This window comes from Diachasma alloeum, unplaced genomic scaffold (assembly GCF_001412515.2).
Source record: "Diachasma alloeum isolate Michigan unplaced genomic scaffold, Dall2.0 Dall_scaffold_00178, whole genome shotgun sequence".
NCBI classification, from domain to species: Eukaryota; Metazoa; Arthropoda; class Insecta; order Hymenoptera; family Braconidae; genus Diachasma; species Diachasma alloeum.
This window is the reverse complement of record NW_021680344.1, coordinates 3150906-3167102: the sequence shown is the minus strand read 5'-3', so window position 1 is coordinate 3167102 and position 16197 is coordinate 3150906. Positions and strand designations below refer to the sequence as shown.

Genomic DNA, 16197 nt, shown 5'->3' with positions numbered 1-16197 from the left:
GCCCTCCCGTCCCCCAGTCATAACCCATACACAAGTTGCCACCCAGTACCAGGCCCAATCGACCATAATAGTCACGATAAACCGTTGCGTTCATCCCTCCCCATCCCTCAAGCGTGGAAAACTAGTGGCTATAGACCCAGTGGAGGGAGGATTCGATAACGTGGACCGATAATGCACCAGATGAATAGTGAATGACGTACCCTGGGTAAATCGGGGGTAACACGAAGTATTTCGTTCGTTACCCGAGCTTTGTAACTCTACGCATCCAATCGTTCAATGCTGACGTTCACTGTCCCCATGGACCTATCTGCATATTTGAAATACCCAGGTGGGTGTAGGTCAATGCTCGCAGACATTTTTAGTTTTTTCACCCCTTTTTCGGGTGCCTACCAGCGGTGACAATGGAAATTTCGGCAATCACTCGAGCTTGTTAATTGGTCAAACCTACATGAAAGAGAATTAAAAAAATCTCTCAAGTGATTTTTTTCTTTACGCGTCTATTTTGCGGCGATCGCGGGGCAAAATGAACAGCGGTGAATAATGGACCACCAATTCAGGCATGGATTATGAGTTATTATGAGTTTTACAAATCTCTCATTTAAAATTTGAGAAACTGAGTTTATTTTTGTTTTGATTTTGAATTAGTATGACAGGTTGTGAAGGACATTGGCGCTAACCATCGACCGATTATGATGATGTTGATATTTTTTACATTTTTTGTGTCCTTAACATCGCTGGATATTTCGGTAAATAACGATTTTTCATTGATTTTAGATTGAGATTTAGATTATCGAAAGATACTTTTGATAAAAAAAAAAATAACTTTGACATCAGAAACTTTTCAGTCGTATTTGTTGAATCAAGTGAATTTAATCCAAAATAAACACAAGTCTCAGCTCGATGCCTCAGATGAATTCGATTTGACCAAGACACTCAACTTTCTCGCCAACTCATTCAGCTCTCACCAATTCCCACTCTCCCTGATTCACACACGTACGTTTTTCGATTTTACCAAGATCCTTTTTATTTCCACCTCACATCGCCTTTTTACATTTCTCCCAGCACTATTCCTCTCAATTTTCCAGCTAGCGTTGGATAATGCAGCCCAAGGCTCAAGAGGAAAGACAGGAAAATGAGAAGGTTGAACTAAACCAGATTTTTCCAAGGTGCCTGGAGACTATCAGATACCGGGTGGATAATGATATTGAAATACGTCGGGTTGAGCTCGTACGTTAATGCATTAGTTGATGGCCTTTTTCATGATTAAGGCTCCGATAGTTCTCACACTCGTTCCATTAATTTTAGAGCTATCGATGATTTCCCAGGGTCATAATTCCCTGGAAAATCATATTAAATCTTTGAAGAGATAGTGGCGGACGGGAATGAATATCTGTTGAGCAACACTTCTCATTCTTTCTCACTTGCTCTCTGACATCTGTAAACCCCCGGGACATCTATGGAACTTCGATGCTCACATGCAGCCCGGAGATAACTTTGCATTGACATGCCCCCGGGAGAAAACAATTCTTATTCGGTGTATCGATAACGGAATGTATCACATAACAGGAATATTTAGATTTTTCCGAGGTGGGGATAAATTTATGGTTGTGGATTCGTGGAAATGGGTGAAAGTTATGTTTTATATATTTTGTTTTACTTGGGGATCTTCATGACCTTTAAGGGCTTTGTGACCCTTGCGGATTTTCTGATCTTCATCAAACTCCTGACCCTTGAAAGAAATCATCTTCAACTTCTGACAATTGAAAATTCTGGGGAAAAGTGAAAGGGTCACAAGGGTCAGAATATAAGGGTCATACAGAAGACCGAAAATAAAGTCAGCAGATGAGTCAGAATATAAGGTTGAAAAAAAAACCGAACAAATGAAAAAGAATTTTTTTTTCATGTATTATATTTCGATGTTTAATAGTTGCCTCGTATAGGTCACGAGGACGGGTTGATACGTGATATATAATATATGACACAAAATATTTTTAGAAAGAATATTCAGTTCCCCGTGAATCTGACCACGTAATACCTATATAATGACCCTCACCATATCCTCGGAAATACAGGCTACTGATAAAATTCCCGATGCCCGCGATAGTAGCCCCTGAAATTCGAGTCATTACGGAAAACGATCAATTGTGAATGGAAATTGATTGACTGAAGTCTTTCCTCCCTCCAGCCCATTTTGACTACCGTTTCCACGTTTTCGTCCGATATCACCTATCCCCTCGATAATTACATTCTAAGTGTTTACCATCTGAACTGAATTTCGCCGGTGAATGTAACGCGTAACGATATAATTGATGGAACTATCCGTGTGGAGGGCTGCGGCTGGTGCTGCCCCACACGTTCTCTTCGCACATTTTCACGGGGCTATTCAGTAACCCCAGTGCATAAATCTATTTTCATTCGACTTGACACTACAGGGGGATAACTTAATTGTCGTTAGTCTATTTTGGTAATTGTGATCAATTGAGGTGTGTTTTTAATTAAATACGCTGAAAGGAATGTACAATAAAAATATTCAAGAGAGTAATTACTTCAGGTGAACGACAATGTTGATTAAGTTAGAGTCCCTCCCTGGATAAATTTTTCTCGGAAACCCTTATGAGGTTCGTAAGGGTCAAGAGATGGTTCAGAAGGGTCACATGAGGGTCAGGCATCATGTGATCAATACATTTATCCCACTTTGATAACCCTTACGCAATTTTTATGACGGTTTCATGACCTTTATCATCCTTATGAACCTCACAACACGTATCTGAATCGAGGATCCATTTTCTCTTGCAGTCAATTTTGTCCTATCACTCACTAATTGTTCATAACTCCAGATTACTTCAGTTAATCGACAATATTTATCAGCTTGGAAAAATCCCTGGAAATCAACCTTTTTTGGAAACTCTCATGAGGTTCGTAAGGGTCACGAGAAGGTTCAGAAGGGTCACATAAACGTCATAAATCATGTGATCAATACATTTATGCCATTTTAATGACCCTTCAATTCTCAATTCTCACTTGTTTCATGACCTTTATGACCTTTATGAACCTCACAACACGTACCTGAATCGAGGATCCGTTTTTTCGTTCAGTCCATTTTGTCCTACCACTCACTAATCTTTCATAACTCCAAATTACTTCAGTTAAATGCCAATACTGAGGATTCGGAAAATTTTCTGGATCAACTTTTCTTGGAAAACCCTCATGATGTTCGTAAGGGTCACGAGAAGGCTCAAAAAGTTCATCAGATTCGTAAGAGTTGCAAACGGATCCAACATCATAGAATGTATATATTCACCCTCATGACCCTCATGAACCTCATAATCCATACCTGAACGAGAGGTCCATCTGTTCACACAGCCCATGTAGCCCCACCATCGCTATAATTCGCGGTCAGACCCGTGATGCCACGTAATCGCTTACATTCTCAAACATCGCAAAGCTGTCTTCCATTTTCCTCTCAGCTACATTTCCGTCGGACACTATTCTCCAACGCTCTGTGCGATACTACAGTATATAAGTAACGAGTATCCACCAGTCACATAATTCCTAGGATGCAGGACATTGCTTTCGAGAAAGTAGCACACATTTCAACCTGAATGAAACCATCGACACGACCCACCCACTCACACCCACGTGTATTGTGCTGGATCTCCGAGTTTCGCATGAGCTCGGGGAAAAACTATTGGCTCTCTCGCCAACCTCACTCCACTTATTCTCGTTTTTCCACATTCCTTACACGTGTAGACGTCTTAACTCGCCTTATCCCCCATTGTCACTCTATTTCCCCCCGTCCCCACTTTAGGTTGTTTTAACGGAAAAAAAGGAGTGAGAAAACCGTATTGGGGATAATATCGTCCCGGCATCAGTTGGACACGCCTGTCGGTAATCAAGACACGTTAATCCCCTTGTCTTGTGTCCGTACGTAATGCCACACGGAGAGAGGAGTGAAATAACACCGCCCCCGCAACACCGGAAAATCGAGAGCCACCATATCCAACTTCACTAGCTTTTTATTTCACCTCCGTTTGGGTGAAAAACCGATGCCGGACTCTGATACAGCCCGAGAAATGTACCACAGACGATTGCCAGGGGATGGAAAGGGAAATTGAAAGGAGCGAGATTCGAGATGGCTTAGGTGGACGCAAAAGGTTTTCCATGAAACAGGAAATCGTTTTTCTGGGTTTGCACAAACGAAATGAGGATATAGAAAGATGGAAATCGACTGGGGCCTGGCAAATTGGGTTTTCATGGCTTTCGAACTATGTTGTGATGGTCAAATAAGGGTTGAATATCAGAAAATTCATATATTTTTCATCATTTGGTTCAACCCTTATGTGACCTGCACGATACTTACAAATTCGTGAACCTTAAGATTTGTTGTGACCCTCATGGATATCAGAGATTACTCACAGACTACTTTAATTGAATTTGAATTTCCCGCCAAAATTTAGCCGCTACATGCGTGTTTCCCTTCAAGGCGCGTTCTTCCTTCGTAACGGACTTCAATGACTATTGCAGTAGGGTATGAGGGCGGGTATGCGGATTGAATCATAAGGATCAAAGACTTCGAACTTCGACCTGCAAGGGTCATAAAGGTCATGAAAAAATCATGAAGATAAAATAAGTATTAAACATTACGAGATTTTATATTCATCCCGTGAGGTTTGGCCCTTACGATACTCACGAATCTTATAAACTTTATGACCTTTCCTTCCTTCTGATATTCATAAAGGAGCCTTCTTGTGACTCCTTTATGAATATCATCACCTGATTTTAGTGATTAGTCACAAAGTACTTAAAAAAAATTTAAATTCCCCGCTGAAACTTCGTCACTACATGAGTATAACGAGATTCATTGATTGTTTCAGCGGAAGACAAGGGCAGGTGTATGGCTCGAATCATAAGGGTCAAAAAGTTCAACTCATAAGGGTCATAAAAGTCATAAAAATCGATTAAGAATTAAAGATCCTGAGATTCCTATACTCATCCCATAAGATTTGGCCCTTACGATACTCACGAATTTTATAAACCTTATGACGCTTCTGAGCCTTCTTGTCACTCCTTCATCAATGTCATCACGTAATTTCAATGATTACTCACAAACTACTTCAAATAAATTGGAATTTCCCGCCAAAACTTCATTGCTACATGAGTATTCCTCTCCAAGGCGCGTTCTTCTGCGTTTCCTTCACCAAGGGATTCTCTGACTATTACAGAAAAGACTGAGGATAGATGTATGGATCGAATTATAAGGGTCAAAGTGTTCGGGTCACGTGACCTCAAGAATTCCTCTCAATTCGGATGAAATTCCCAGTATGAATAGTCCCTCTTCATTGACCAAACGAAATAATTAGGATATAAATCCTACGGGGGCACTTGATTAAAACTCGGCAAGGCTGTTTTGAAGTGGTTATATCCATGCCAAACTGGAAATTCAGCCGTATTATAATATACTGCATGCATTGTGTTTGTAAAACAATAGACCTGTTTGAACGTGGATAACAGAGTGAGAGCGGCTCGACTCCATACCATGGCGAAAAAGAGAAGGAGGCGTATGTGGTGGCCTCATCAATAATTTCACGTCGAACTTCCTAACCCTCCTTTGTTCCCCCATCCTGTCAGCTTTTCTTATTTCTGTCACTCTATTTTTTTCCCGATATTAAAAAAAACACACCCAGCAATAATGTGCACTAAAACATCGACGTAAAGAGCTGTTTCACTTAGAATTATTGCTGGGTTATATACAGTTTTGTGTCACAGGACGCAATAAAAAATGCCTTCAATAGAAATATAAAACGGCTCGTATTTCCTGAGAATTTCTTGAGTTGCTTTTTTTACCATTTCTATTTTCAGTTCTCTTTATGATTCCACGAAACACAACCTGTCACGTCTACTTGGTGGGTGGGATCAGACTGAAGAAAGACTATCGCGATGCAAACGGATTTTAGAGAAGACGAAAGGCAAAGTGCTCTTTGTTGTACCGTATCCAATGAACATTTCTTACTCCCTCTTTCTGTCTGCACAGTCTCCAGATATAAATGTCTCTCCAGGTGCCCTCATCCTCCCATAAAATTGCCCACAATTTTATGACCCTTATTTTATTTTTTTCGCAATTTTGTAATTGCCGATAAATCCTGTTATGATGGCAAACATAGACAGGGGCTATCGTATTGAAGGGCAGCACTCATCGGACGACTGAATTTCGGCGGGAAATTCAAATTGATGATGATGTTTGACTCTTATGATTGATATGATGACGCTTATGACTCCTGTCAAGATCAGAGCTCCGTTTGCCCCGCTACCAGCGCCCCTAGCACCCGTAAATGCACACTACTTCACTGCAAAACCCATCAGCTGTCAAGACAGAATACTCTCCAGCCTCCTTTTACAATCCACCCTCTAAATTCAAGATGCACGGGGACAGCTAAAAAGTTGGGTAGTGAAATGAGTTTTACGAGGGGGAGTTGTAAAGAGCATGAAGAAAACCGAGAAGAAAATCGAAAGTAAGAAATCCTATTATGAAGAAGACCAAGAGCGGAAGTCGTATTGAAGGAGAAGACTCATCGGACGACTGAATTTTGACGGAAAATTCAAATTTATGATTCTGATTGACTCTTATGACTTTTCCTATGGCCTTCACTGGACCCTCATGACTCCAGCCTAGATCAGAGGTCCATTTCTCCTGCTTCCAAGGCCCCTAGTGCTCATAAATTCACTCTACTTCACTGCGAAACCCATCAGCTGTCAAGACAGAATACTCCCCAACCTCCTTTTACAATCCGCCCTCTAAATTTAAGATGCACAGGGACAGGTAAAAAGTTCAGTACTGAAATGAGTTTTACGAGGAGGAGTTGTAAAGTACGTGAAGAAAACCGGGAAGAAAATAGAAAGTAAAAAATCCCATTATGAAGAAGACCGAGAGGGGAAGTCCTTTTGAAGGGGAATACTCATCGGACGACTGAATTTTGGCGGGAAATTCAAATTTATCATCATGATTGACCCTGATGACCCTTTTCATGGCCTGCACTTAACCCTCATGACTCCAAACTAGATCAGAGGGCCATTTCTCCCGCTACCAACGTCCCTAGCGTCCATAATTCACACTACTTCACTGCGAAACCCATCAGCTGTCAAGACAGAATACTCCTCAGCCTTTTTTTTCAATCCGCCCTCTAAATTCAAGATGCACAGGGACAGGTAAAAAGTTGGGTAGTGAAATGAGTTTTAAAAAACATGAAAAAAAAGGAAAATAGAAAAGAAGGGAAAATAACGAGCACCAGCTAAATGGTTGTTCTCATCAGAATCACGCGGTGTCCTTCTTTTCATCGCGGAGAAAACGAAGTACTTCTCATTGTATAGCTCCAGCATTTAACCGAGAAAGCGTTTAATTCTGTGAAGTAACAAACTTTACTGGACATCCTCCATTTTCCATCCACCCCCCTCTCTCCACCCCTTCCTTGAATTTTCTCCCTCATTTTTTTCATTCTCTCCGCTATCTTTCCGGCTACCTTTACTCACCGCATTCACGTAACATTTTTACGTCTTGGAAAGTCGGCTGTGTCGTGCCATTTTACGACTCCAGCATACCGCGACATTTCCAACTCAACGAATGTCGCCCCAAACTCCGTGATGTCTTCTGAGAGGGGATAGCCCCACAGTATTGCTGTTCTCGAGTGGCACGCGAGTGTACGCCAAACGATGGAAGGAAAATATTTTATTGAGAGTCGTTATGAGGGATATGAACTCAAAGGCTTTTTTTATAAGTGCAGAACATGGGAAAAAAGGAAGAACTAGCCTCGAGATAAAGCGATCTCCAAACGTTAACATTTTGCGCGGACAGATATCTCAATGGAGATAATGATATCTAATATGGTATTCTTTTTTATGTTTCAGTGAGTGTTGTTAATGGAGAGGTACTTCATATAATTAAAATAAGTCGTCTACATATGGGCGCTTATCTCTGCATTGCCAGCAATGAAGTGCCACCATCGGTTAGCGCTAGAGTTGATGTTCGGGTGCAGTGTAAGTATCGAAGTATCGATTTATTGAGATTTGGGTTAGGTGAGTCTGATTCAGGGTCAGGTACGGACCTGATATGGACCATACTCGACCAGAAACTCTTCTTGTGTGCCTGATCAGGCATATATGCCAACTTGGAGGACGGGCCATATAACTATTGTCGCGCCTGATCAGGCAGATGTTCATGAAAATCAGGTTCTGCGGAATTTTTAACACTACAAATGCGAAGGAAATTCATAAACCTGCTCAAGTACTCGGGCGGATACCCGATCAGGTGTTGTTATTGAGTCAAGTTCTCAAAGATAAAAAATCCGTGCAAGCTAAAATTTATCAGGTTCTTAAACGATGACTTTTATGACCAGACTTTATAAGAAACTTTGCGCATATGGCTGATCTAGTCACGAAAATCAGGTTCGGTTATTTTTGCTGTTTAACACTACAAATGCGAAGGACACACAGAAACCTGATCAGGCACTCGGTCGGAAAATCGATCAGGTGTTGTTGTTGAATCAGGTTTTTATAAACAAAATCAGTTCAAATTAAAATTGATTGAAAATTGATGACATTAATGATCCAAACCTGATCAACAATCAGGTTCCCGGGGATTATCCGCCGCATCTGTCTCCATTTCTCATCCAAATTGCCATCCATCTGCAACAAAAGCCCTGAAGGACCTATCACAGACTGATTAGTGACAACCCTCGGAAAATATAAGTTCAATTGCCATGACGTCAGTTTAGCTCAACTAAACTGCATCCCCGAATGATTTACTGTTCCGCGATATCGGCCGGATGACATGACACGAAACGGAGATGGTCTCTCCTACGATTTCAAGTCACGTATCAACGAGCGGCGGGGGGAGGAGGCCAATGCAATGATAGAATGCCGGCTGGTGATAGAGATTGGATGAGACCGAGAAAGAGAGAGCGAATGAAAAGCAGAATTGTTCGGCGATGGGAGGGGGCAGATATTCGGTAGATGCCCCATTCCTCGAACGATTGAATACCACTGGAATCACTGTTACAAAAACATATAAAATCTATCAAATCGCTGCCCCCCCTCTCCCTCCTCTCCCACTTCACCACTAGCTTCATCCGAAAAACGATCTGCAAAATTGTCATACGTTTCGACGATGGCCTTTTTTTAATCGTCTCCGTCGTATCAATTTTATTGGTCAACTGTAATTATCGTTACTGTTACCACCATTTCTCTTTATTGTTTTTTATTATCAATGGATTCTCCAGGAGAGTGAATTTTCTCAGGGCAACATCAAATGATCATAAAAAAAAATATCTTGAGGGATCTTTTTTTCCTCTCACTTCGGCCTTCTTGAGCGTTTTTCATCCCTCTCGGTCGCACTGAAATCGCTCGTGAGTACGCATACTGCAAGACGAAGAGAGGAGCCACGAGCAGTAAAACATGATTTACGTCAACTCGTAAAGTTTGAAATTACTTTCAGGAACATTAAAGGTCGAGTTGATCAGAATCGATTTATATTTTTGCTTCCGCCGTTAAGATTTTGTTTTTAATGATGTGAATTCTTTTCATGTATGCATTATTTATTCGTCATTATTCTGGAATTGATGAATTTATGATGATGATTTTATTAGGGATGACTAAATAATTAACGGAGGAATTAATCATCACGTTGAATTTTCATCGTGTTATGAATTGCAAATTTCACGATTTATTTTGAGAATATCGGTCTTCTGTTTGCAGTTCCACCGATGCTATCCATTCCCAATCAACTGGAAGGTGCTTACATCGGTCAGGATGTAGTTCTGGAGTGTCACACTGAGGCTTATCCAACGTCCATCAATTACTGGACAACAGAGGCCGGTGACATGATAGTCTCTGGTAATTTTATACTTAACAAAATCCTGAAAAGAATTTATTATCATTTTTATGTGGTACTGTTGAAAGAGATGTTTTACTATCGTGACGGTTACGACCGCATTTAGTGAGTGGAGAAGAACTACCCAGAGATACTTTAATTATCTTGAAATTAATTCGCAACCGTGAATGAAAAGGTGGACGTATCTAGTGTCATAATTAAGCTGGACCTGATTGAGGATCAGGTGCAAGCCTGACAGTTGGGGGATTGTCTGATGAGATGATCGGCCTATATACCTGATTAGGTTATATTGTCTATTCATCTGCATAGCAGGACCTAATCAGGCCTGCGCGAACCTGATCAGATCATATGCTATCTGACGCCTGAGAAAATTGATTGAGTTTTAAAATTCAGATTTTTTTGCCACGAGGTTCGATCAGGCCTTCTTACTGACCCGATCAGGTCATTTTGCTGATTTGATCAGGTGCTATGTAAACCTGATTAGACCATATGTCATATAGGCATCTGAGAAAATCGACTGAGTTTTGACATTCACATTTCTTGGCAACGAGATCCGAGCAAGCCCGCGGATTGACTTTATCAGATCTTACACCAACCTGATCAGGTCATATAATATACTGTGCCAACGTAAACTGGATTTATGTAATCAATATGTTACTCGTTGACCTGATAAGGTTCTATCCATGTCTAGTAGTATCGCATTTTACCTTGACCTGAATCAACAGACCGATGAACTGACCTGATGAGGCCCACATAACCTGATCAGGTTCGCATAATAATGTTATTCCATGAATCATTTACAATTAGACATGTACCACGTCCCCAATCCATTTTTAGGATTATAAAGACTCAGGTTTCGTCATGAACCTGATCAGTTCCGCATTCTATTAATTCCAAATTGATACATCGCCTGTCCCGATGATTGAAGGTTAATCACACCTCAACAATAATTCCGAGAATATTCTCAGTGGATTAAAAATTCATAGATCTGATCAGGTACATTCTCAAGATTAACACCACATAAACTGTCCTAAAACATGTCTTTCAACCCCGAAATAAGAAATTCAAAAGAACTTCGGTCTTACTGGCCCAGACTATTACCATTCGATTGCAGGTGACAAGTACGAGGCATTAAATACCGACAACGGTTACAACAAGTTCATGGTACTAAAAATAAGAAATGTCAGCCCCAAGGACTTTGGCTCATACAAATGCGTCGCCCAAAATTCACTGGGTGGTACTGATGGTGTGATAAAATTAGACGGTGAGTAGCCAAATGCCTGTACTGTAATCGATATTACCGAGCTACGTTATACCTGAATGGATCAATAGCACCCTCACCCTCTCGTCAGCTACTAAGGTTCAATTGTCCGACGGACAATGGATCATACCCCCTCTGATACACGTTATAACGGATTGTTGAGGATGAAGTTCTACTGGAAACAATTACATTCAACTCGATTAAACAATCAATGTATCAACAATGGGGATATTATTGATTAACGATAATGCTGGCTGACTAAAGAAATTGACGTTTTGACGGGTGTAATTTGAATTGCCCTCGGGGGTCTGTTATTTTTTTTTTTGCTACCCAGAAGTGAATGATCATGGGGAATCTGATATATTTAACCATTTTGGGTGGAGAGTCAGCGGATTTTTTTTTTTCGACCATCCACTTTAGCCCTCACCCCCTCGATGGTACACCGACGAATATAAATTGGTCGGAATTAAAAGTCCGACGAGCAATTTCCCCCACTGATTGCGTTATCGGGTTGTGGTAGAATAGAGAGATGGTTAGACGGGGTCTAACTCACCCTTCAGCCCCCAACGGCTCCGGAGAATGAGTGCCTGACCGAGCACGAGAATTCGGTTGATGTGATTCTTCATGTTATTGCTGGTGTATAAGGAATTCTTTGAATTAGCGTTCAGGGGGTTGAGATTCATTCTGTGACTTCTGTGGGTTTTCATACACGTGAGCTCGAAGTCATTTGGGAAAACAACATTCAGTTCTTTTTTTTTTATTTCATATAGACCCAACAGCACACGACCAATTACAGGATCAGATTCAATAAACGTAAAGGATAATAAAGAAATTAATCAAGTGAACAGTTGAAAATAATCCGTTTATCTAAATGTCGTAATAATATAAATGCTCGAATTTTTTTTCTTTTCATTTAATTACGTCATAATTGCTTTTAATCGGTTTGCACTAATATGTCTACTTCGTCATTCATTTATTCATTTGATGATTATATTATTTTTTACTAGGAGGCTACACCCCCTACTCGCTCCGCTCGCCAACACCCATATGATCTCTATATAACCCCCCCGATTCTTATTCTGACCCTCGTGGCCCTTATTTCGACCCTTAATTTTGGAATCTTAATTTCGAGTACAAAATTTTCATCACCAGAAATCGGTTTGGATATTTATAATATAGAGAGATCTAGACACCCTTATTTTAACCTATGTGACCCTTAGTTTCTGACCGCAATGACCCTTATTTGAACTCTTGTGACTCTTATTTATATCCTACATCTTACCTTTATTATAACCCTCGTGACCATTATTTTGCCGCTGGGGAGCCTTATTTTTTGACCCCCATGACCATTATTTAAACCCTTACTCTAACCCTTGTGCCCTTTTTTAGACCCTTAAGCTGACCCTTTCGATCCTTAATCTGGCCTTTGTGTCCCTTAATCTAACCATCCTGACTTTTATCCTGAACCTCATGACCCTTAATCTGACCCTCAGAGCCCTTACTCTGACCCTCATGACATCATCCGACAGTGGCGCCACGAGTGATGATGACTCATCTCTCCCGTTGGCCCCTCATTCCACAACCCAAAGATTTAAAAAGTTGACGGAAAAATACAGCAACTCGAAATAAAATATCAGCAATATCCTACTTGTCCTAATATAATTGTCAAATATTTACCACAGTCCGTAACTTCATCACCAAGTACTTTGATAAATGAATAAAGATATAATGAGGCCACACGCTTGGTTGAGCCAATTAAAAGTTTCTCCTGAAACTTGTATAATTCACGTTAAATGGAAATATCGGTCGTTTTGTGAAATGCTTGAGTAAACGAGGTTGAATGGCGGTAGGGGAGGAGTGGGTAGATGAGACGAGGAGGAAATGAAACTTTTCAACTGTTTTTCAATACTTCACTGGGTAAATGTGTTATGTATCGATTGTATTCTCATCTGTTGCAGAAATTCCAGCTCCATCAACAACAACAACGCAAGCAACGTACCATGTCACGTCATTGATGAAGAAAAATGGTAACATGTTTTTCTCATTTTCTTCTCAATCGTGCCTAATTTTTTTTCACTGTCCAAGGATTTATGGGAATGTTTGATTAAATTTGTTTCAGGGAGAAGTAACAAAAAGCATAGACAACGGCCAAATGACTATGAGCTGGAGGAGTGGCGTGATGCAGGTGAGTGAATGGCTTTCATTTCCATTAAAAATGTAGGGAATTAGTCCCATTCAGAGATAATTTATTATACTTCGAGGTGGTACACATTTTAAAAAGCCTCTTTCATGACTATTTCGAGGATTACTTCATCATGATCTGGAACAATTATGAATGTGGAACGTAGACACGCGCTTGGTGTCAATTGTAATCATGAGGTTCTTTCGAGAATTTAAGTGATTGGCGGAAATGCCCGGACATAATTCCAGCTCATTCACGGATTTATTTTGGCTTGTATTGAACTTCTTTCAAGGAAATCGTTTATGATTCATGATTCGGTGCAACGACATTCTTCCACCCTCTTCTCTTCTAGTCATCCTCCAAAAATTGGAGATTGTCATTTCCTTCAAACGACACAAACAGCCATTCTCTAACCCCCATGTTTGTCCCCTGAAAATATAATCACACAAATGTTTACTTTGACTAGCAGAAGATATCATTCCATCCACTGATTTCCATCGCCTTTCATAGACATTGAATGAAGCATCAATAAATGAACAGAAAAGGAAATCATTTCTAATTCACTATTCGTTGCAACACCCCTCAACCGTAGCCGATCACCCTCGTCCTAACACCTTCATTAATATTCCATTCATTATTCCACAGAGATAATCCTAAACCTACAAGGCTCTCCCCAGTTGTTGTCAAAAGCAGGAGACTGTCGTTTCCTTCAAACGGGACAAGTAGTCATTAACCAGTCCCACACGTTTCTCCCCTGAAAATATGATCAGACCAATGTTTATTATGACTAGCAGATGATATCGTTGCATCACGGACATCAACTGACGCTTCAATAGATGAATAGAACAGCAAATCATTGATAATCCATCACTCGTTGCAACGACAACCTTCAACCCCCTGTGATCACCCGCCCCCTGACAACTTCATCAACATTTCATTTATTATTCCACAGAGATAAGTCTAAACCTGTACGATTCTCCCTAGTCATCCTTCAAAAATTGAAGACTGTCGTTTCCTTCAAATGACACAAACAGCCATCCTCTAACCCCCCATGTTTGTCCCCTAAAAATATAATCAGATAAATGTTTACTTTGACTAGCAGAAGATATCACTCCATCCACTGATTTCCGTCGCCTTTCATAGACATTCCATGAAGTATTAATAAACGAACAGAAAAGGAAATCATTTCTAATTCATTATTCGTTGCAACATCACTCAGTCGTAGTTACTCACCCTCGTCCTAACACCTTCGTCAACATTCCATTGATTATTCCGCAGAGATAATCCTAAACGTACAAACTCTCTCCAGTTATCCTCCAAAAGTAGGAGACTGTCGTTTCCTTCAAATGGGACAAGTAGTCATTAACCAGCCCCAGACGTTTCTCCCCTGAAAATATCATCAGACCAATGTTGATTATAACTAGCAGATGATATCGTTGCATCACGGACATCAAATGAAGCTTCAATAGATGAATAGAACAGCAAATCATTGATAATCCATCACTCGTTGCAACGACAACCTTCAACCCCTTGTGATCACCCGGCTCCTGACAACTTCGTCAACATTTCATTGATTATTCCACAGAGATAAGTCTAAACCTGCAAGATTCTCCCTAGTCATCCTCCAAAAATTGGAGACTGTCGTTACCCGCAAATGGGACAAGCAGCCGTCCTCCAGCCCCACATGTTCGTCCCCTCAACCCCCCAGTGATACAGTTTACGCGCATGTCAGACCACCACCCCTGGCTGTTCACATTGTGTGAAAAGAGTGCAGCACCACTGATTTCCACAGCGATTTGTCGACAAAACGAGCCCAAGTGTGTTGTTTCTGCTTGCAGATTACGACAGGGACTACGACTCGACAAAGAGGCCGCACACCGATGGGGAATACTCAAGCCTTGGGACACGTATCTACCCAGAGCTATTACTAGCTGTACTACTCGTACCACTAATCTATCTGTCCGTAAGAAGGTGATTCTTGGGACACGGACGAGTCTTCCAGTTTGTATTCAATGAGCGTGAGGTTGAGGTACGTAATGCGTGACCACAACTCGGTGAAATCATAAATGTGATGCGATGTGACCACTTATCCATCATTTAATCCTCCTATTTTGCATCTTAGTGTGGGATTGATATCGCGCTGTTCAACGATCAGTCATGCTAAAATTATTTTCGTACAAAATTTAAGGGATATGTAAAGAATTCATGAACACAGCGGGAAAACTCGCTTATACCGTAGTATGTGACATATGAGAGGATGTCAGTGATTATAAATATGAGAGAGCATTTATATATATGAGATTATACAGAGAAAGATATATATACCATTGATTATTAAGGGAATAACTAGATATTTTGCGTAGATTGCTAAGTGCTTAGGGGTTGAATTTGCCCAATGCCGTCGTCGTTGTTTAAAATTAATCGAGGAATGATTGATGATTCATACTGGTGGGTAGGAGGGTACGTTTATGTTCGGATTTAATGACATCATGACGACGGTTCTTAACGATAAATTCTCTAGGATTTGTATTGATGTTTCTATTCCTTTTTGGGCTATTTTATTGAAAAATTTGATATGTTCAATGAAAAATACTCTATAGAAAAAATTGATAGAATTCTTCTTCTGCACAAATTATTTAATTCAGATATTTTCTATCAAAATTCCTCGACTTATATGTTCCAAGTTTTTTTTCAATGATTATTAAATTATGGGAATGTTTGAATATGAATTGCAATACAAATTCTATAGGATTTTCTACAGGAAGTCTACAGGAATTCTATAGGAATTCTACATAATTGTTTTTGAGTGACTCTATTGAAAAATTTCGCAGGTTATCTGCGCCTTTTATTTTTCCATTAAAAAAGTCTAATGAA

At 40.3% G+C, this 16197-nt stretch overlaps 1 protein-coding gene across 1 annotated transcript in view; it reads left to right on the top strand.

Annotated features, from left to right (window-relative positions):
• Positions 1-15882, top strand: part of LOC107038767 (lachesin) — a 27997-nt gene extending 12115 nt beyond the window's left edge. The window contains exons 7-12 of the mRNA XM_015258025.2: positions 7900-8028; positions 9745-9882; positions 10995-11144; positions 13100-13168; positions 13261-13326; positions 15162-15882. Of these exons, the coding sequence (XP_015113511.2) occupies positions 7900-8028; positions 9745-9882; positions 10995-11144; positions 13100-13168; positions 13261-13326; positions 15162-15298 (689 nt within the window). The 3' untranslated portion in view covers positions 15299-15882. The remainder of the gene's footprint in view (positions 1-7899; positions 8029-9744; positions 9883-10994; positions 11145-13099; positions 13169-13260; positions 13327-15161) is intronic.
• The last annotated feature ends 315 nt before the right edge of the window (positions 15883-16197 follow it).